The following is a 22,565-nucleotide window of genomic DNA, read 5'->3' as shown; positions in this document are numbered from 1 at the left end:
CAAGTTTGTGGGCTGCGCCACCATTAACAAGTTTGCAGGCTGCGCCATTTCCACCCCCATTGTGGGCAATGGTAGCCGACTGAGAGCATCTGCACAGTTCTCGGTGCCTGGCCTGTGGCGGATGGTATAGTTATACACTGATGGCGCGAGTGCCCACCTTTGTATGCGGGCTGAGACATTAGTATTTATCCCCTTGTTTTCAACGAACAGGTATGTGAGGGGCCTGTGATCGTTTTCCAGCTCAAATTTGAGGCCAAACGGGTACTGATGCATTTTCTTTACCCCGAACATACACGCTAATGCCTCTTTCTCAATCATGTTGTAGGCCCTCTCGGCCTTAGACAAGCTCCTGGAAGCATAGGCGACAGGTTGCAGCTTCCCCGCAACGTTAGCTTGTTGTAATATACACCCGACTCCGTACGACGACGCGTCACATGCTAGTACGAGTCTTTTACACGGGTTATACAATATAAGCAGCTTGTTGGAGCATAAAATGTTTCTGGCTTTCTCAAAAGCAATTACTTGTTTTTTTCCCATACCCAGTTCTCACCTTTGCACAATAACACATGTCGGGGCTCGGAAAGGGTGCTTAACCCCGGTAGGAAGTTACCAAAATAGTTGAGTCGTCCCAGGAACGACCGCAGGTCCGTGACGTTGTGTGGCCTGGGGGCGTTCCTGATAGCCTCTGTCTTGGCGTCTGTGGGCCAAATGCCGTCCGCCGCGATCTTTCTCCCCAAAAACTCCACTTCTGTTGCCATGAAGACGCATTTCGACCTCTTCAGCCGCAGCCCTACGCGATCCAGTCGCTGGAGGACCTCCTCCAGGTTTTGTAGGTGCTCAGCGGTGTCCCGACCCGTGACCAATATGTCGTCCTGAAAGACCACCGTGTGTGGTAACGACTTGAGTAGGCTCTCCATGTTTCTCTGGAAGATCGCTGCAGCCGACCGAATTCCAAACAGGCATCTGTTGTAGATGAACAGTTCCTTGTGCGTGTTGATACAGATGAGGCCCTTCAAAGACTCCTCCAGCTCCTGCGTCATGTAGGCCGAAGTCAGGTCGAGCTTGGTGAACATCTTGCCTCCTGCCAGCGTCGCAAATAGGTCGTCTGCCTTAGGTAGCGGATATTGGTCCTGTAGCGAGAAACGATTAATAGTTACTTTATATTCGCCGCAAATCCTGACCGTGCCATCACTTTTGAGTACTGGAATAATCGGGCTGGCCCACTCGCTGAATTCCACTGGGGAGATGATGCCCTCGCGTTGCAGCCTGTCCAGCTCGATTTCCACTCTCTCCCTCGCGCCACTCGCGCCTTGTGGTGAATGGGTCGTGCCTCTGGGACCAAGTGGATACACACCTTCGCCCCGGAAAAGTTTCCAATGCCTGGCTCAAAAAGGGAAAAAATTTGTTAAGAACCTGGGTACATGAGGCTTCATCGACATGTGATAGCGCTCGGATGTCATCCCAGTTGCAGCGGATTTTTCCCAGCCAGCTCCTTCCAAGCAGTGTCGGGCCATCGCCCGGGACAATCCAGAGTGACAGTTCGAGCACCGTGCCCGCGGAGGTGACCTTGACCATGACGCTGCCCAGGACAATGATAAGCTCTTTGGTGTACATTCTCAGTTTCGTGTGGATGGTGCTCAGGGCTGGTCTGAATGCCTTGTTGCCCCACAGTCTCTCAAACATCTTTTTACTCATGATGGATTGGCTAGCGCCAGTATCCAGTTCCATGGCCGCGGGTAAGCCATCCAATTTTATGTTTAGCATTATAGGTGGACATTTCGTCAAAAATGTGTGCATCCTGTGTACTTCAGCACCTGCCTCCTCTCTCTGAGGCTCGAAATTGCTTTGATCCATCATGGACCGATCTTCCTCTGCCATGTGGTGGTTAGCAGGTTTTGCAGAGCTTGCAGCTCATTTGCAAGCTCGTTGGAGATGCCCCATTGTTCCACAGCTCTTGCAAACATACCCTGTGAAGCGGCATGAAGAGGCTGAATGGAAGCCTCCACAACGCCAACAAGGTGTGAATTGCCTTGCATTCATCCTTTGTTGGGGACTCGGAGTCATCTTGGTCACCTGAGGCCAGCTGGCAGTTGCAGACTCATGGGTTCTGCCCTGTACATTTCTGCTCGCAAGCACAGTTCCAGTTAATTTATGAACATTGCTAGCACTTGTGTGCTGAGAGATTTGTTTGGTGTTATCACTGGTGGACATAAGCGCCTGTGCTATCGCAACGGCCTTACTGAGGGTCGGTGTCTCGACAATCAAAAGTTTTCGTAGGATGGTCTCGTGGCCAATGCCCAGTCCAAAAAAGTCTCTGAGCATTTGCTCCAGGTAGCCATCAAACTCACATTGTCTTGCAAGTCGCCTTAGCTTGGCGACGTAGCTCGCCACTTCCTGACCTTCAGATCGCTGGCACATGTAGAACCGATACCTCGCCATCAGCACGCTCTCCCTCAGGTTAAGATGCTCCCGAACCAGTGTACACAGCTCCTCATACGACTTATCTGTGGGTTTCACCGGAGCCAGAAGATTCTTCATGAGGCTGTAGGTCAGTGCCCCGCAGACTGTGAGGAGGACCACTCTCCTTTTTGCAGCGCTTCCTTCTCCGTTCAGCTCGTTGGCTACAAAGTACTCATCTAGCCGTTCGACATAGGCTTCCCAGTTCTCACCCTCCGAAAATTTCTCCAGGATGCCCAGTTTGCCACATCTTTGCATTGAATTCGTATTCTCGTCGCCAGTTATTGTGTTCCTAACACAGATGAGGCTGCACACAGGGAGGTTAAAGTAACAGTGACCTCAGTCCTTAATAAGACACTCCAGAGTGAGGAACAGGCCTTAGGCTTATATACAGTGCTCCCAAGGGATGCTGGGATCCCTTGGGACTTCAGGGGATGCGCTCCCTGGTGGCAAAACATGGTTGTGTACAGATACACAACACTTTCAGTAAATGGTTCATTATTAAGTCTCGTAATATACTGCAGTGCAACCCAAGATTCTCATTCGACAGCGCAACAACACTTGTTCATTTCCCTTAAAATCACTTCAATTTTTGCTGCCAACATTTAGTAGATTTCTGTCTTTTTTCAACAGTTCCAAGCATTTGCAACTGCTAACTGTAACAGCTGCTTGACAGTGAGCATTCGCTTAGCTCCACGCAGCAGCAGTGAATTTAAACTCTTATTTGAAACAGTGTGTGATGTGAGCATTTTTTCCTCGATTTTCCTCAATTGGCTAATTTAAATTAACTGCCTTGTTGGTTGTCATACACAGAGAAAACAACATACATAGAAACATTTAAAATTCTGACGGGTTTAGACTGGTTAGATGTAGGAAGAATGTTCCCAATGTTGGAGAAGTCCAGAACCAGGGGTCACAGTCTAAGGATAAGGGCTAAGCCATTTAGGACCGAGATGAGGAGAAACTTCTTCACCCAGAGAGTGGTGAACCTGTGGAATTCTCTACCACAGATAGTTGTTGAGGCCGATTCACTAAATATATTCAAAAAGGAGTTAGATGTAGTCCTTACTACTGGGGGGATCAAGGGGTATGGCAAGAAAGTAGGAATGGGGTACTGAAGTTGCATGTTCAGCCATGAACTCGAAGGGCCGAATGGCCCACTCCTGCACCTATTTTCTATGTTTCAATGTGATGTCCCATCTTCTGGTGTCGATAGAATGCTCGTTCAGTTAATGGAATCTTTACTCACGGATGTAATAGAAATTCATCTAGAAACCGAAAGTATTACCAAGAATAGTCAGCACGCATTTCAAAAGGGAAGGTCATGGTTGACCAACCTTAATGAGCTCCCTGAATAAATAACAAAACGAATAGACAAGGGTAACGCAGTAAATTAATATACTCAAGTTTTCAAAAGGCCTTCAGCACGATACAGCAGAGAAGGCTCATGACTGAGGTCAGAACATGTGGAGTCAGGGTCAAGTAGCAGAATGGATAGAAAACTAGTTATCAAACAGAAAACAGAGAGTGTGGGTTAAAGGAAGTTAATCAGACTGATGGATGGCGGGAAATGGTGTACTACAGAGATCGGTGCTGGAACCACTGTTATTCCCCATTTACATGAACGATTTGGACATGGGAATCAAAAATACAATATCAAAATTTGGAGACAACGCCAAATTGTGGAATGTAGTTAACTCTGAGGAAGACTGTAAAAGAAACACAAGATGTTCACAAACATGCAGAATGGCAAATTAATTTCAATACAGCTAAGGGTGAGGTGGTGCATTTTGGTAGGAGAAATAAGGAAGACATTTACTCTTGGAAAATAAGTGTCTAAATGGGGTAGCGGAGCAAAGTGATCTTGGGGTACAGATTCACAAATCATTAAAAGTAGGAACGCAGGTTAACAAAGCCACAATAAATGGAAATAATGCACAAGAGTTCATTTCCAGAGCAATAGAATTCAAAAACAGAAAAGTTATGGTAACTTATATAAAACCTTGGTTATTCTACACTTGGGGTACCGTGCATAGTTCTGGGCTCCATATTACAAAAAGGATATAGAGGCACTGAAAGATTTACAAGGCTAGCATCAGAACTGAGAAAGGAGAAGGCTGCGAGATTACCCAATAGAGGTCTTTAAAATTATGAAGGCGTTCAATAAGGTAGATGTAGAGAAGAGGTTTCCACTTGTGGGGGAATCCAAAATGAGGGGCCATAAATATAAGATGGTCACCAATAAGTCCAATAAGGAATTCGTGAGAATCTTCATTACTCAGACAGTGGTTAGGTGAAACCTGCTACCACATGGAGTGGTTGAGGCAAACAGTATAGATTCATTTAGACAAATACATGAGGGAAAAAGGAATAGAAGGATATGTCGAGAGGGTTCGATGAAACAAGGTGAAAGAAAGCTCATGTGGAGCACAAACACCTGCATAGGCCTGTTGGGCTGGTCAGTTTCTCTGCTGTGAATTCCACGTAATTCATATTTTTGAAGTCATGATATTCATTAGTCTGTATACATCACTGCCTGAATAGGAATGAATACTTCTTTCTCTCTTTCAAAATGCTTATGCTCTCGTGTAAGGACTTCACTGAAATTTAGTTACCAGAATTTAGAATAATGTACCAGGAAATGGGCATTAGGGAAATTCAAAATGCAATTGGATCGCAAGCTGGGTCAGTTGAAATACTCATTCACATCCTGGATTGTATCTTGTCTACTTAAGCTTGGTGCAATCTGTCAATAATGGATAAAGGCATGTCTCACCCACCCATCGCATCGTCAACAAAACTTGGTATAGGATCAAAAGCTATTAGAATTTATAAACTGTTAAACTTGAGATTAAGATCAACTTCAGCACCTCCTCACTGCTTCCACTTTTACTTTTTGGGGTAAAACTTCTTTACTTTTCCAATTTCCTAGCCATCTCTCCTGCAATGATACCAGCACCAGTTGTTCAAAATGCTAATTTTTCTTGTGTGATCCTGAGAGTCGACAGTCTTCCCAGCCAAGCCAGATTTTGTGCTCATCCAACAACCACACTTGCATATTTTACCACCAGAGGTCAGTGGGTAGTCAGCATGAGCAAGAGCAGTGGCTCAATTTTGCCCCTCCCTTGTCAAGGAGTGCAAGGGTAAATTATAGCATCAATACTGGCATCAGAGCTTAAATAAGCTAACGCAGCAGCTGGAGATTGAACCTCAGGACCTTCTTCAATGTATGGCTCAGCTGCTCACTGTAAAAAAAACTCCTCGAGCCGTAAGGGGAGTCAAACCTTTCCCTTTTTATATCAGCGGTATCTTATTCCCTTGGTCATTCTTGTGCACCTGCGCCTTGCGACAAAAGTCTGGAGAAAATATTGGGAACCTCATACATACCGAAACTACAGATCTTTACTAATAATTCGAGGAAACTCTTGGCAAAACGATTGAGTTATGGCGAAGGGCCTCTGTGTGAAAACATCAGCACCAACATTGGAACTGCATTTGAAAGTAAATGGGAGAATAATTTGACAGAAATCAAAGCATGTTGCATTGTTTCGCTGATTTTTGTGATCCTATTTTTAATACTTTTCCTTATAAGCAGTCCAAAATAACAGGACAAAGGCCAGCGGAAGAGTTTATCGAGGTCAGAATGAGATTCAAAATCTGGAATATTAACAAAGCACTAGGAGCCGATGCAATATGGTCAAGACAATAGATCAGAAACAAGTCATTGGGCCCAAGTTTCCACATGATTTGCGCCTGATTTTTAGGAGCAACTGGTGGAGAACGAACTATCTTAGAAATCGCAATTCTCCACATTTTTTTTCTGCAGTTCTAGTCAGGTAGAACAGTTCTACTTTGGAACAGAATTTTTTCTTCAAAAGGGGGCGTGTCCAGCCACTGACGCCTGATTTCAAAGTTTCCACAGTGAAAACGTACTCCAAACTAACTTAGAATGGAGCAAGTGAAGATTTTTGTAGAACTGAAAAAACCTGTTCGACACATTAAAAAATCAGGCGCAGGTTACAAATTAGGCGTCCAGAACGAGGTGGGGGGGGGGGGGAAGGGGGGGAAGGGAACTCATTAAATTCTACAATAAATTCTTATTTATACTTCTACAAATATTATACAAATAAATCCAACCTGAATAAACATTTATAAGCAAAGAAAAGATTAAATAAACCATCTTCCTACCTGTGTGAAAGTGCTTCAGCCAGCCTCACAAGTTCGTTCGTTCGTTCCCGAAGGCAGGGGGGGGGGGGGGGGGGAGGAAGCCGTTCTAGACGGCGGACGGGCTGGAGTGCGGGCCCGATCGACCGAACGCAGCGGGGGGGGGGGAGGAGGAAGCCGTTCCAGACGGCGGACGGGCGGGAGTGCGGGCCCGATTGACCGAACGCAGCGGGGGGGGGGGAGGAGGAAGCCGTTCCAGACGGCGGGCGGGAAGGAGACAGTGAGAAGGCTGCAGGAAGCCTCAGAAGTTGAGCAGCCATTCCCGACGGCTTCCTGCAGCCTTCTCACTGCTGCAAGAAGCCTCAGTGTCCTGATGTGCTGATGGCAATGTGCTTTTATTAAAAAATGTTCAAAAATTAAACAGCAACAAAGAAGTACAAAAATGGCCAAGTGCCAATGTTTCCTTCACACTGCGCGTGCGCGAACGCTTCAACGCGCACGTGCAGGGTTGCCGGCAGGAAAAAAACTAATTTAAATGGTACCCGCCCCCTCCCACTTACAAAATCGGCGCGAGTGGTAGGCTCCGCCCCCTGCACACCGCGCCAGGCAGACACGGAGCTGCAAGGCGCTCGAGAATAGCGCGTTTTTTTTTTAGGCGCCGGTTTAGGCGCGAAAAACGGGCGCCCAGCTCGGAGGTGCGCCCGTTTTTTATCGTGTGGAAACTTGGGCCCGTTGTGTGTAGAAATGTTTAAACAGCTCATTGGGCACAGGGTGGTGTAAAGGGACTAGCAAATTGCTCCTCTCAAAAAAAGAGTCAGAGACATCAGGATAGATTTTGCTGAAAAGGTGAAGCACACTTCTTGGCCAGCTATTAATTATAATTAATTTTTTGTAGATTTTATTCTCACCAACTACAGAAGTATCGGACATAGCAACCCCTCCAGTCTCTAAACTGTCAGATTGTTCGACATCCAGTACTGGATGAGCCCAGAAGTTTTCTCTAATTATACATTGTGTTTGTCCCAGCCACAAACTCCATTCCCTAACCACCGACTCCATTCCTCTCCCGAGCATCTGTCTGAGGCTGAACCAGACTGTTTGCAACCTAGGTATCATATTTGACCCTAAAGTGAGGTTCTGACCACATATCCTCGGCATAACTAAAACCGCCTATTTCCACCTCCGTAACATTGCCCGTCTCCGCCCCTGCCTCAGCTCATCTGCTGCTGAAACCCTCAATTTGCTAGTCCCACTTAGGCCACCCTGTACCCTGCTGCTGAAACCCTTTGTTACCTCTAGACTCGACTACTCCCAACGCATTCCTGGTTGGCCTCCCACATTCTACTCTACGTCATCCAAAACTCGGCAGCCCATGAACTAACACGCTCACCCATCACCCTTGTGCTCACTGACCTATATTGGCTCTTGGTTAACCAACACCTCAATTTCAAAATTCTCATCCTCATTGACAAATCTCTCCATGGCCTCGACCCTCCTTATCTCTGTAATCTCCTCACAACACCTCCCCCGCCCCCTCAAATTCTGCCTTCGAGCATCCCTGATTATAATCGCTCAACTGTCTAGGCCCTCAGCTCTGGGACTCTCTCCCTAAACCTCTCCGCCTCTCTTTCCTCCAAGACGCTCCTTAAAACGTACCTCTTTGACCAAGCTTTTGGTCATCTGTTGTAATTGCTTCTTATCTGACTCGGTGTCAAATTTATTTTTTTGTCTTGTAACACTCCTGTGAAGCACCTTGGGATGTTTTACAACATTAAAAGCGTCCTATAAATACAAGTTGTTGTTGTTGGTCGCGAACACACTTTGGAAATTTCAGACAGATTCATTCAAAGACTACAGACAGACTGCGACCTCCGGAAGCCAAAGATAATCTTAGTGATCGCAGGAAAAAGCTGGCTACTGACGACCCAAGAAAAAAACCCAGACCAGAACCAAGCATTACTTCAATAATGGGCTGCTAAATTTGCAGGACTGCCATTAGATACATATTGAAATAAACCGCACAACAGTCTGTAATTGCTGTGTTGCTCCTGCCTCAAAGTAACTGCCCGGCAGCCAGCCGACTAATCGTTACAACATATCAAGTTAATTTGGGACACAATTTCCGCGAACGAAACTATTTTATAACCTCTTAAGAATTTGAAGAAACTAATATTGGACAAAAATACTTCAATATTGTCGTGGCACTTCTTGTTATATTGTACAATTTACCAAGAGCAATAACAATCTCAAAGTTTTAGATCACTGAATGGAAGCCAAATATTTACTTATTCGGGGAATAAAATTGCAACGAGTGAAAACTGAAGCCAATTTCCCAATTTCAATCCATGATGAAGTGAAGAGAGTGATGGAAGAGAGCTGATGCACATTTTAAGTTAAAAAACTAATAATTTGGACATGCAGAGGGCATCTTATGTTGCAAGACCAGGCAAGCGAATTAAGAGTTTGATTGCAAACCTGAAACAGATCAACCTCTTCAAACTTAAGAGACTGCCACCTAATGCATAAACACTTTCTCAGTCATCACATTCAAAAAGGTACTGGGTCAATTCCTGACACAGTAAAAAGAGGGATGTGACTTTAGATTTAGAATACGAAAATAACATGAAACAGCATTGAGTATTAGAAACATAGAAAATAGAAAATGGAACCTGCACCACCATTCAATATGATCATGGCTGATCATGCAACTTCAGTACCCCAATTCCTGCTTTCTCTCCATACCCCTTGATCCCTTTAGCCGTAAGGGCCACATCTAACTCCCTTTTGAATATATCTAACGAACTGGCCTCAACAACTTTCTGTGGTAGAGAATTCCACAGGTTCACAATTCGCTGAGTGAAGAAGTTTCACCTCATCTTGGTCCTAAATGGCTTACCTCTTATCCTTAGACTGTGACCCCTGGTTCTGGGCATCCCCAACATCGGGAACATTCTTCCTGCATCTAACCTGTCCAATCCCGTCAGAATTTTATATGTTTCTAAGAGGTCCCCTCTCATTCTTCTAAATTCCAGTGAATATAAGCCTAGTCAATCCAGTCTTTCTTCATATGTAAGTCCTGTCATCCCGGAAATCAGACTGGTGAACCTTCGCTGTACTCCCTCAATAGCAAGAATGTCCTTCCTCAGATTAGGAGACCAAAACTGTATATAATATTGAAGGTGTGGCTTCATCAAGGCCCTGTACAACTGTAGTAAGACCTCTCTGTTCCTATACTCAAATTCTCTCGCTATGAAGGCCAACATTCCATTTGCCTTCTTCACCGCCTGCTGTACCTGTATGTCAACTTTCAATGACTGATGTACCATGACACCCAGGTCTCGTTGCACCTCCCCTTTTCCTAATCTGCCGCCATTCAGATAATATTCTGCCTCCGTGTTTTTGCCCCACAAAATGGATAACCTCACATTTATCCACATTATACTGCATCTGCCATGCATTTTCCCACTCACCTAACCTGTCCAAGTCACTCTGCAGCCTCTTAGCATCCTCCTCACAGCTCACACCGTCACCCAGTGTCATCTGCAAACTTGGAGATATTACACTCAATTCCCTCATCCAAATCATTAATGCATATTGTAAATAGCTGGGGTCCCAGCACTGAACCTAGCGGTACCCCACTAGTCACTGCCTGCCATTCTGAAAAGGACCCGTTTATTTCTACTCTTGGCTTACTGTCTGTCAACCAGTTCTCTATCCGCGTCAGTACATTACCCCCAATACCATGTGCTTTAATTTTGCACACCGATCTCTTGTATGGGACCTTGTCAAAATCCTTTTGAAAGTCTAAATACACCACATCCACTGGCTCCCCCTTGTCCACTCTACTAGTGACATCCTCAAAAAACTCTGGAAGATTTGTCAAGCATGATTTCCCTTTCATAAATCCATGCTGACTTGGACCGATCCTGTCACTGCTTTCCAAATGCGCTGCTATTCCATCTTTAATAATTGATTCTAACATTTTCCCCACCACCGATGTCAGGCTGACCAGTCTATAATTTCCTGTTTTCTCTCTCACTCCTTTTTTAAAAAGTGGGGTTACATTAGCTACCCTCCAGTCCATAGGAACTGATCCAGAGTCTATAGAATGTTGGAAAATGAGCACCAATGCATCCACTATTTCTAGGGCCACTTCCTTACATACTCTGGGATGCAGACGATCAGGCCCTGTGGATTTATCGGCCTTCAATCCCATTAATTTTCATAACACAATTTGCTGACCAATAAGGATTTCCTTTAGTTCCTCCTTCTCGCTAGACCCTCGGTCCCCTCGTATTTCCGGAAGGTTATTTGTGTCTTCCTTAGTGAAGACAGAACCAAAGTATTTATTCAATTGGTCTGCCATTTCTTTGCTCCCCATTATAAATTCACCTGAATCTGACTGCAAAGGACCTACGTTTGTCTTCACTAATTTTTTTCTCTTCACGTATCTGTAGAAGCTTTTGCAGTCAGTTTTTATGTTCCCTGCAAGCTTACTTTCATTCTATTTTCCCCCTCCTAATTAAACTCTTTGTCCTCCTCTGCTGAATTCTAAATTCTCACAGTCCTCAGGTTTGCTGCTTCTTCTGGCCAATTTATATGCCTCTTCCTTGGATTTAACACTATCCTTAATTTCCCTTGTTAGCCACGGTTGAGCCACCTTCCCCGTTTTATTTTTATGCCAGACAGGGATGTACAATTGTTGAAGTTCATCCACATGATCTTTAAATGTCTGCCGTTGCCTATCCACCGTCAACCCTTTAAGTATCATTCGCCAGTTTATCCTAGCCAATTCATGTCTCATACCACTGAAGTTATCTTTCTTTAAGTTCAGGACCCTAGTCTCTGAATTAACTGTGTCACTCTCCATCTTAATGAAGAATTCTACCATATTATGGTCACTCTTCCCCAAGGGGCCTCGCACAACAAGATTGCTAATTAATCCTCTCTTGTTACACAACACCCAGTCTAGTTGGTTCCTCAATATATTGGTCGAGAAAACCATCCCTTATACTTTCAAGGAAATCCTCCTCCACCGTATTGCTACCAGTTTGTTTAGCCGAATCTATATGTAGATTAAAGTCATCCATGATAACTGCTGTACCTTTATTGCATGCATCCCTAATTTCCTGTTTGATGCCATCCCCTATTCTGAGAGTCTGGGCTCAGCAGCCTTCTTACATATCTACCTGTACTTTGTAACAGACCCGCTTCTCAAAGGAAAAACTTATATTTTGTAATCGGTGAATGATGTTGAGGCCAGCTTATTCTTCGTAATTATAATCATAATGATTGGTAAAGTCAGACTCAAATTCTGAGAAGTTGATGAAAATAACAATCCTCTCCGTAGCCTTATACGTGAACAGAAATGAATACAGATGTTTATAATACTGAACAGCATCATTTATACTGTACTTTACAAAGGCCTGAGTAACTTTAATAAAGCTGCCAAAATAAGCAATAACAAGATTTTTCAAAACAAGGATAGCGTGCATGACGGATGGCCCAATTGCTGGAAAAGCACGACAAAGAAAAAACTGACAGTTGTCAGTTCCCAAGATTACTCCAACTAGTGACAATTCTTTTTGGGTTATTTCGCCCAAATTTCTCTCTCATGAATGGAATGGAATTTCTTTGTATCCAATGCACCCTCTATGCAATTTCTACTTAGGAGCATTCACCAGTCACACAGTACAAAAATCATCTCTATTCACATCCTAACCTTGCACCATCTTGTAATGTATGCACCTGCATGTTCAACGGCTGGTAGAGCTGTTGAGTTGTGAGTGGCTTAGCCAGCCACGTGATGTTCACAAGACTCAATAAAACCCCAGATGGGTTCAGGGATTCCATAATGAGGCAGGTAGTTGTGAGCCTGGTGGATGAACTGGTAATGTGTAGTGTGATTGTTAAACCTTTGCTGATAAACTAACTAGTTCTTAATAGCAGTGTGATGCTATGAATTCTTAAGCAAAGAATCCATGAAGCAAACACATTACACATCTAAACACCAACTCTCTGCTTCATATACGTGGAACCTATTGATCTTGGTCTCCCACTCAATCTATTAATTCAACTGCGACCTCTGCATTTATAAACACATTGACAAGCTCACACAACTCCTGGGAACTGAACAGCGGGACATCAACTAGGGCAGCTACTTCGTTCAAAATAATTACGCAGTATTATCCAAAGATAGAAGCGACAAGAATCGTTTGAAAAGCAAATCCACGCATACATTGCGAAAATACAAAAAAATCTGGAAGCAAAAAGAGGGTTGCAAATTCACAGATCAATCTTGGATTTCAGTTTGTCTGTCATTCCAACAAGCAGCAAGATGCAGACAGTTCTTTAAGTGACCATGCTACCACGTGTACAGTTACTTCTTTTAACTAAAAAGCAGAACTTGCATTGTTTGTTGCAATTAAGGGAGAAAGCTATTATTTACTTGTGCATTAATGTAGTTTCATCCACCAGGATATAATTACCAAACAGTCCGGCAGTTAGTTACTCAGTCTCATAACTAAGTCAGTTTCAGCATCAACATATGGAACTAAACCAGCAAATCACAAATGTTGTAACTTACCTAGCAGGACCATAACTGAGCGCTATAAATACCAGGAATGCCATGACACACACAACTCGACGTTTTGGAGAAGTAACTTTTAGTTGCTGATTCTGAAAGACAAGGGAAATGATTACATTTAGCAAATACACAGCAGAGTCCAAATGCATTAAACTATCACATTCTTCGCTAGAGTAAGAAATGCTCCTTTTCAAATTTTCCTGCTCTATCCTCCTCCCAGTTGTCTAGTTTTACAGGCCCCTTTTATATCTCGACCCCTGGCTCAACACACCAGCCGCAAAAACTCAACTGGTTCACTAATGTCCTTTAGGGATGGAAAACTGCAGTCCTTACCCGGTGACTTCCGTCCCTCGCCAATGTGGTTGACTCTTAACGACCCTCTGAAGTGGCCACCCAAGCCACTTCGTTGCCTAAAACCATCACCACTTTCTCAGGGCAAAAGGGATGGGCAACAAATGCCAGCCTTGCCAGCAATGTTCTTCACTGATGCCCCTTATTACTTGGGGTTCAGCATTTGGGTGAAGGGTCTCACTCCCACTGTTTCCAGTCTGTGAGAGAGGTATCAAAACGGCTTGATGCAGACATGCAACAGTGCAGATGGAAACCAATTACTCAACTCTGGAAGGAAATTGCAGACACATAATCGTTGTCTGCTGCCACTTCACGTACCACCACATTGATTTACCACCATTCTATAGTCAAATGAAAATGCCAACATCATTTTAACATTAAATGAACTAAAATTTTTATGTTACATTTTTTATTATTTTAGTTTAATTTTAGCCGAGCTGCTTGTTAGATTTTTATGACAAACCCAGGAGAAACATGTGTTTCTTTCAAAGGTTGCTTTCAGTTTGGATCATTTTACGTTAAATCGCTTGATGAACATTCCAGCCAAGTTGGCTATAAAATACACTCAGCCATGCAAATATTTCACCCCCACCGGCGCCCCCCCCCCACCAAGTTTAACCCTCTCGCACATCGCAACTCTCCAACACAGATCAGCTTTCATGCAGATATATTGAAAGCGTGTGGTGCACAATGCTGCAGTCAAGCAAATAAAGATGACTGCCTGAAAGATGCTCTAAATTTCACGCATATTGTAACCTAACACAGCAACAGATGGATGAACCCTCACACTGCTGCATGGAAATATTAACATTGAAATTAAGTGTCATTTTTCTTTCGAGTACTCGTTCTTTTGAAATGTAGAACAACCCAACATCATCAAGTGACATGAACATACATCATCATCATCATAGGCAGTCCCTCGGAGTCGAGGAAGACTTGCATCCACTCTTAACATGAGTTCTTAGGTGGCTGTACAGTCCAAAATGAGAAACACAGTCTCTGTCACAGGTGGGGCAGGGGTGGGTGGGACTGGTTTGTCGCACGCCCTTTCCGCTACCTACACTTGATTTCTGCATGCTCTTGGCGACGAGACTCGAGGTGCTCAGCATCCTCCCGGATTCGATTCCTCCACTTCGGGCAGTCTTTGGCCAAAGTCTCCCAGGCATCAGTGGGGATGTTGCACTTTATCAGGGAGGCTTTGAGGGTGTCCTTGTAGCATTTCCGCCGCCCACCTTTGGCTCGTTTGCCGTGAAGAAGTTCCAAGTAGAGCACTTGCTTTGGGAGTCTCGTGACTGGCATGCGAACTATGTGGCTTGCCCAGCGGAGCTGATCAAGTGTGGTCAGTGCTTCAATACTGTGGATGTTGGCCTGGACGAGGACGCTAATGTTGGTGCATCTGTCCTGCCAGGGGATTTGTACGATCTTGCGGAGACATCTCCAGCGACTTGAGGTGTCCACTGTACATGGTCCATGGTTCTGAGCCATACAGGAGGGCAGGTATCACTACAGCCCTGTAGACCATGAGCTTGGTGGCAGTTTTGAGGGCCTGGTCTTTAAACACTCTTTTCCTCGGTGGCCGAAGGCTGCACTGGAGGCGGTCTTGGGGTCTCATCGTCAATGCCTGCTCTTGTTGATAAGAGGCTCCCGAGATATTGGAGGTGGTCCACATTGTCCAGGGCTGCGCCGTGGATCTTGATGACTGGGGGGGCAATGCTGTGCGGTAAAGACAGGCTGGTTAGGACCTTTATCTTGCTGATGTTTAGAGTGAGGCCCATGCTTTCGTACGCCTCAGTAAATACGTCGACTATGTCCTGGAGTTCAGCCTCTGTATATGCGCAGACGCAGGCGTCATCCGGGTACTGTAGCTTGACGACAGAGGTTGGGGTAGTCTTGGACCTGGCCTGGAGACGGCAGAGGGTGAACAGGTTCCCACTGGTTCTGTAGTTTAGTTCCACTCCAGCGGGGAGCTTGTCGACTGTGAGGTAGAGCATGGCGGCGAGGAAAATTGAGAAGAGGGTTCAGGCAAAAACACATCCCTGTTTGACCCCGGTTCGTACGTGGATTGGGTCTGTGATGGATCCACTGGTAAGGATCATGGCCTGAATGTTGCAAACAAAATCCGACTTTGAGCCAGCTAAGGAGATGTTATGACAGGTGAACCAAAAGCTTGGTTAAAGCGGTAGGTTTTAAGAGTATCTTAAAGGAGGAGAGAGAGGTAAAGAGACAGAGAGGTTTAGGGAGGGAGTTACAGAGCTTCGGGCCCAGGCAGCTGAAGGCATGTCCACCAATGGTGGAGTGATGAAAATCAGGGATGCGCAAGAGGCCAGAATCAGAGGAGCGCAGAGATCTTGGAGGAAGTTACAGAGATAGGGAGAGGCATGGCCATGAAGGGGTTTGAAAACAAGGATGAGAATTTTAAGATCAAGGCGTTGCCAGACTGAGAGCCACTGAGAGGAATGATGGGTGAACGGAACTTGATGCGAATTAGGAAACGAGCAGCAGTTTTGGATGAGCTCAGGTTTAGAGGGTGGAAGATGGGAAACTGGGCAAGAGAGCATTGGAACAGTCAAATCTAGGAAGTAACAAAGGCATGGATGAGGATTGGTTGAGGCAGGGGCAGAGACGGGCGATGTTACAAAGGCTGACATAGTCGGTCTTGGATTAGGCCACTGTGCCCCAACTTCAAGCACAATCAAGTTTCACAAGGCCACACCAACAGCACCTTTCTTAAAGGTGATATTTCATAACTGGTTGGAGGCTGTACTTTGCAACAGTACAGAAGTCAAAACTGCAACGCAGTGGCCATAGAACATTTTCATGTGCCTGTGCAGAACAAATTTATGGGCTGTTGTTCGATGAACAATATGATGGGCTAGAATTTCGGTTTGCAGCGAAAACGGTAGTTTAACGCCAAAATTACCATTTTCGTTGCGCTACCATTTTTACGCCTGCTTTTCGGCCTATGCATTGGTGAAAATCACCGTTGTACGAGGATTCGAGACGCAAACCGCAAATTCAGGCAACTTTAGTCCGGGTCCGGGAGCGCTGCGAGAATGGCCTTGGGAGGGGGATAAAAAAATTGCAAAAAAAAGCATTCACAAAACCCTTACCTACCAAATCGCTGAAAAAGAATTTAAAAATAAAAACTTTAACTTACCTTTTTTGCAGGTCTTCATACTCACTGCACCGCAGGTTTGACCCTGTCGGTAGTCTGGGCGCAGAATACGGATCCCGAGAGAGCCAAAAATCAATCGCAAACGCAATTTGCGGTGTTGCACGTCGGCGCTCCTCTCCCCGGCGGTACATGGAAGCGCCGCCGCAAAAAGATACTCCGAAGATCTCACCGACCGGGTTTTCGCTGCGGATGGTCAAATCGCGGCGAAAACCCGGTCGCAAAGTCGTCGAAATTCTAGCCTTATGGATTTTTGAAGCCAGAGTAGAAATACCATTGAAACTAACAACTCGCTCATTGGGACACTGGCTACTTCTGCAGCAGGTTGCAACTATACTGTTTGCAACGCACCATAGCTTGTGGTTGAGCACAGGTCAATCCGATATATACTTTCATCATTAAAAACGTGCTTGAAGGTTTAATTTACACGCTATGATGTAGTCAGTCCTATCCCAAAGGCAGCAGTGGAACTCCTCCAGAAAATCATCTGCAAAATTTTAATCTAAGTTTACAACTAGCTATGTAGCTATTTCAATTCCTGTCATCAGAAAATGCAACATTCCACTAGTCATTAATATGAGACCCGCATTTTTATTGAGCGAGAAAAGTAGCCACATAAACCTTTGGATGACACCCAATGAGTATTCTGATATTCTTGAAACTGAATCCAGCTCAAACGAATGGGACAGAAGTTTTTTTTCTCTGTCAACTCCACAACTTTAGCACATAATCTCAGCTGACACAGCTGCATTGTCAAATTGTCTGTCCTTTACATGAAGTAGTCAGCTGAGGCCCTGTCTGCCTTCACCCATGGATGTTGGCGGGTCTATGGCACTACTCAAAAAAAGAGCAGGAGATTGCTCGAGTATTCTGGCAAACATTGCTGTCTTGTCCAAAAATAGCTCAAGTGTCCATTCATCTCAGATGTTAATGGAATCCTACTGATTGCAAAATAGTTGCCACATTCATGCATATAACAGGCACCATGCTTCAAAGTAAATAATTGCAGTGAAGTGCTTTGAGACAAGTGACAACATAAAAATGTTTTTGGAGAAACTTTGCCTATTTCTGTTAAAAGATTCCATAGCACTTTTTGAAGTTAAGTTGCTAAATGCACTTGATCTCTGTTGCTTTGCTCTGCGACCTACAGATAGCTTTTCAGCCTACAGCATTTCCTCAATATTCAGGCTCAAACCTGTTCTGCAGTACAGTAAGCTTGGAAAGTAACTCACCTCAGATATCAGTTCCTGGAGCTGTTTTTGAAGAGAGCCATTTTCGTTCTTAAGCTTTGCATTTTCAACCAGTGCAGACCTCAGCCTGTACTCCAGGTTCAGTAGATACTCCTTCTTCTTCCTCCGGGACAGGCATGCCGATTCACGGTTCTTAATCATTCTTTCCTGTCGTCTTAGTGCATTCACCTATTGGACAGCAACACAAAATCATCATCATAGGCAGTCCCTCGGAATCGAGGAAGACTTAACACAAAATGGGGTACGATGACTGACACCATACAACTCCGTATGCTACTTGCAAGTGGATCAAATCTTATTTTCCAAACTTGACCATCAATTTCAGACAAGTTTTATGTTACTTAATTCTGGCCATTTTACAAATTACATGCACAGCAGTTTTGTGGAATGCAATTACATTTCATAGATCCGTTTGTTACACTGTTTTGCTTTCAGTTTCAACACTGATTTGGACAAAGTCGTCCAAGGGCCACTTGAGGATCAGAAAAAAGTGAAATTTGAGCTGGGGGAATCAGTTATCCATCATCAGCTTTTACATGTATGTTGAAGCAATTTTGTCAGTGCTTGAAAATGCACTTGAAGGACATCCTGATTGTAATGCACTTGCTTCATGGGTTCTTTGCTTAAGAATTCATAGCAACACATTGCTGTAGAGAATTAGTTGGTTTATTAGCAAAGGTTTAACAATCACACTACACATTATCAGTTCATCCACCAGACTCACAACCACCTGCCTCATCGTGGATACCCGAACCCAACTGGCTGGGGTTTTACTGAGTCTTGTGAACATCATGTGACTGGCTAAGCCATTCCCAACTCAACAAACCTGTGAGCATAATCACAGGTACATACATTACACTGATAGGGTGAGATGAAGTAGAGTGGGAGGAGGCCCACGTGGAGCACAGACCACTTGGGCCAAATGGCCAGTTTTTGTGCTGTAAACCCTGTGTAATTCTATGCAAGAGTTTCCAACATTTATTACAGTCAAATTACTCTATTGGGCATTTTGAAGAATAAATTCTTCCCTCTACCTTTCAAAGAAGTATTTAAGAGGAGAGAAGATTACTCTTTAATCTGAAGCACTCCATCCCTTACAAGTTTAAAAACGATCCGTATTGTATTAGCAGCAAACGTGAGGACTGGGAGAAATTTAGAATTCAGCAGAGGAGGACAAAGGATCTAATTAGGAGGGGGAAAATAAAGTATGAGAGGAAGCTTGCAGGGAACATAAAAACTAACTGCAAAAGCTTCTACAGATACATAAAGAGAAAAAGACTAGTGAAGACCAACGTAGGCCCTTTGCAGTCAGAATCAGGTGAATTTATAATGGGGAACAAAGAAATGGCAGACCAATTGAACAAATACTTTGGATCTGTCTTCACTGAGGAAGACACAAATAACCTTCCAGAAATACTAGGGGTTCGAGGGTCTAGCGAAAAGAAGGAACTGAAGGAAATCCTTATTAGTCAGGAAATTGTGTTAGGGAAATTGATGGGATTGAAGGCCAATAAATCCCCAGGGCCTGATAGTCTGCATACCAGACTACTTAAGGAAGTGGACCTAGAAATAGTGGATGCATTGTTGATCATTTTCCAACATTCTATTGACTCTGGATCAGTTTCTATGGAATGGAGGGTAGCTAATGTAACACCACTTTTTTAAAAAGGAGGGAGGGAAAACGGGGAATGTAGAGCGGTTAGCCTGACAGCGGTGGTGGGGAATCAATTATTAAAGATGAAATAGCAGCGCATTTGGAAAGCGTTGACATGATCGGTCCAAATCAGCATGGATTTATGAAAGGATTTATGCTTGACAAATCTTCGAGAATTTTTTGAGGATGTAACTAGTAGAGTGAACAAGGGAGAACCTGTGGATGTGGTGTATTTGGACTTTCAAAAGGCTTTTGACAAGAGATTAGTGTGCAAAATTAAAGCATATGGTATTGGGGGTAATGTATTGACGTGGATAGAGAGCTGATTGGCAGACAGGAAGCAGAGAGTCGGAATAAACGGGTCCTTTTCAGAATGGTAGGCAGTGACCAGTGGCGTGCCGCAGGGTTCAGTGCTGGGACCCCAGCTATTTACAATATACATCAATGATTTAGATGAAGGAATTGAATGTAATATCTCCAAGTTTGCAGATGACACTAAGCTGGGTGGCGATGTGAGTTGTGAGGAGGATGCTAAGAGACTGCAGGGTGACTTGGACAGATTAGGTGAGTGGGCAAATACATGGCAGATGCAGTATAATGTGGATAAATGTGAGGTTATCCACTTTGGTGGCAAAAACAGGAAGACAGATTATTATCTGAATGGTGACAGATTAGGAAAAGGGGAGGTGCAACGAGACCTGAGTGTCATGGTACATCAGTCATTGAAGTTTGGCATGCAGGTACAGCAGGCGGTGAAGGCGGCAAATGGCATGTTGGCCTTCATAGCGCGAGGCTTTGAGTATAGGAGTAGGGAGGTCTTACTGCAGTTGTACAGAGCCTTGGTGAGGCCACATCTGGAATATTGTGTTCAGTTTTGGTCCCCTAATCTGAGGAAGGACGTTCTTGTTATTGAGGGAGTACAGCGAAGGTTCACCAGATTGATTCCTGGGATGGCAGGACTGACATATGAGGAGAGACTGGATCAACTGGGCTTGTATCCACTGGAGTTTAGAAGAATGAGAGGGGATCTCAGAGAAACATATAAAATTCTGATGGGATTGGACAAGTTAGAGGCAGGAAGAATGTTCCCGTTGCTGGGGAGTTCCAGAACCAGGGGTCATAATCTAAGACTAAGGGGTAAGCCATTTAGGACCGAGATGAGAAGAACCTTCTTCACTCAGAGAGTGCTTAACCTGTGGAATTGTCTACCACAGAAAGTTGTTGAGGCCAATTCATTAGATATATTCAAAAGGGAGTTAGATATGGCCCTTACTGCCAAAGGGATCAAGGGGTATGGAGAGAAAGCAGGAAAGGGGTACTGAGGTTGAATGATCAGCCATGATCTTATTGAATGTCGGTGCAGGCTCGAAGAGCCAAATGGCCTGCTCCTGCACCTAATTTCTATGTTTCTATGTTTATTAGATAGAAACTAATCAACGGTTGACTGCGGAACACGCTTCTTCTAGCCAGGAGTGAAGAAAGCCATTAATTCATGAATGAAGGACTTCATTGAAAGGATAAAAGTGATACTTCGCTTGCCCACTAAATGTTTATTTATCGTACAACTTCAGATAAAATTTAAATAAGTTTTAAAGCATTGTTTATTTGTTCTTCATGGTGACATAGATAGCATAGTAAATGGTTGGAAAATCTAGCTCAGTTAAACGTAATTTTAAATTATTAAGAGATTCCAATGAGGAAATACATTCAGAATCTCTAACTCGAAAGGATCCCTCAAGATAAATGTTTTTAGAATAGAAGATTGATCCAAGCAAAAAACATTAAAAGTTAACTAGAATTCTGCACTGGTTTTAGTTTTATAATCGAAGTATACAAAATAAAAACAGATTTGCTCTTGAACTGAAGTACACAGCATGACACATTAAATCTCTCCGCTCTTCCAATTTTCATCACACAACCATTGGCGGCCGTGCCTTTGGCTGCCTCGGCCCTTAGCTCTGGAATTTACTCCCTAAATCTCTTTGCCTCGCTACCTCTCTCTCTTCCTTTAAGTCACTCCTTAAAACAGACCTCTTAGACCCAGCATTTGTTCACCTGTTCTAATATCTCTTTATGTGGCTCATTGTCAAATTTATCTGTGTTAATGGCGCTATGTAAATGCAAGTTGTTGCTGCTTCTATTTTATTTCATAAATGAAGTCGTATTTCCTGATTCGCTGAGAGCACTGGCGGCCAACACATTAATACGAGTGGCAACACTCCAGTTGTCTGCTTGGGCAGCCTCACCAGTCACGACTGCTGCACTAAGAGCAAAAATTATCTGTAGAGGCTGCATCTGCTTTGAGGTGGGATCAGCGCTGAGTGAGAAGGGTCACCTGCACTTCACATACAGGTATGAGCGAAGACCATTTCTTTAAAATTGGGACTGGGATTTTAAATGCCTAGCGCCATCTTTTGGAGAGTGAAAAGCAGCAAGTGGTATCGAAATCAGAAGCCAGGAAAATGGTGAGTGAAACCTGGTCCTTTTTGATGAAATTAGCGTAACCATGTTGATAATTACAGGCTAAAGAGGAAAGCAATGGGTGGCTTACTGACTTAGAGTTCCTGTCCTATTCAAATGGAATACTCCTCTTCTCACTACCCCTACCCACAACACAATTAAAAAAAGGAACTAGTGACAATGTGCGGCCAGAATAGCCGAAGGACATGGTCACAGTCATACTATTTTTTACTTATTGGAGCAATATCTTTATCTAAGTATACAAAAACTTGACACATAACTCCATGTCCTGAGTAAGACATTAATCACTGAATAACCACAACAAGGCCAAGCGCGAGATAACACTGTTAGGCTCATCGAGATGATGCACACTCGGAATAAAAAGGTTATGTCTGTACATTCCCCACCCCCAATTGTGCAGAAATAATTTTAAATTCATGAAAACTTGCAGGAGATTTGGGACTGCAGAAT

General features: G+C 44.1%; 1 protein-coding gene across 1 annotated transcript in view; it reads right to left on the bottom strand.

Moving 5' to 3' along the window:
* Window positions 1-22,565, bottom strand: part of LOC139269165 (cyclic AMP-dependent transcription factor ATF-6 alpha-like) — a 686,031-nt gene that overhangs the window by 7,668 nt on the left and 655,798 nt on the right. Inside the window, exons 8-9 of the mRNA XM_070888266.1 lie at window positions 17,963-18,148; window positions 13,208-13,299 (exon numbers count right to left, since the gene is read on the bottom strand). Of these exons, the coding sequence (XP_070744367.1) occupies window positions 13,208-13,299; window positions 17,963-18,148 (278 nt within the window). The remainder of the gene's footprint in view (window positions 1-13,207; window positions 13,300-17,962; window positions 18,149-22,565) is intronic.

The sequence above is a fragment of the Pristiophorus japonicus genome, chromosome 8 (genome assembly GCF_044704955.1).
Source record: "Pristiophorus japonicus isolate sPriJap1 chromosome 8, sPriJap1.hap1, whole genome shotgun sequence".
NCBI classification, from domain to species: Eukaryota; Metazoa; Chordata; class Chondrichthyes; family Pristiophoridae; genus Pristiophorus; species Pristiophorus japonicus.
The sequence above is the reverse complement of the archived record's forward strand: the minus strand, read 5'-3'. Positions and strand labels throughout refer to the sequence as shown.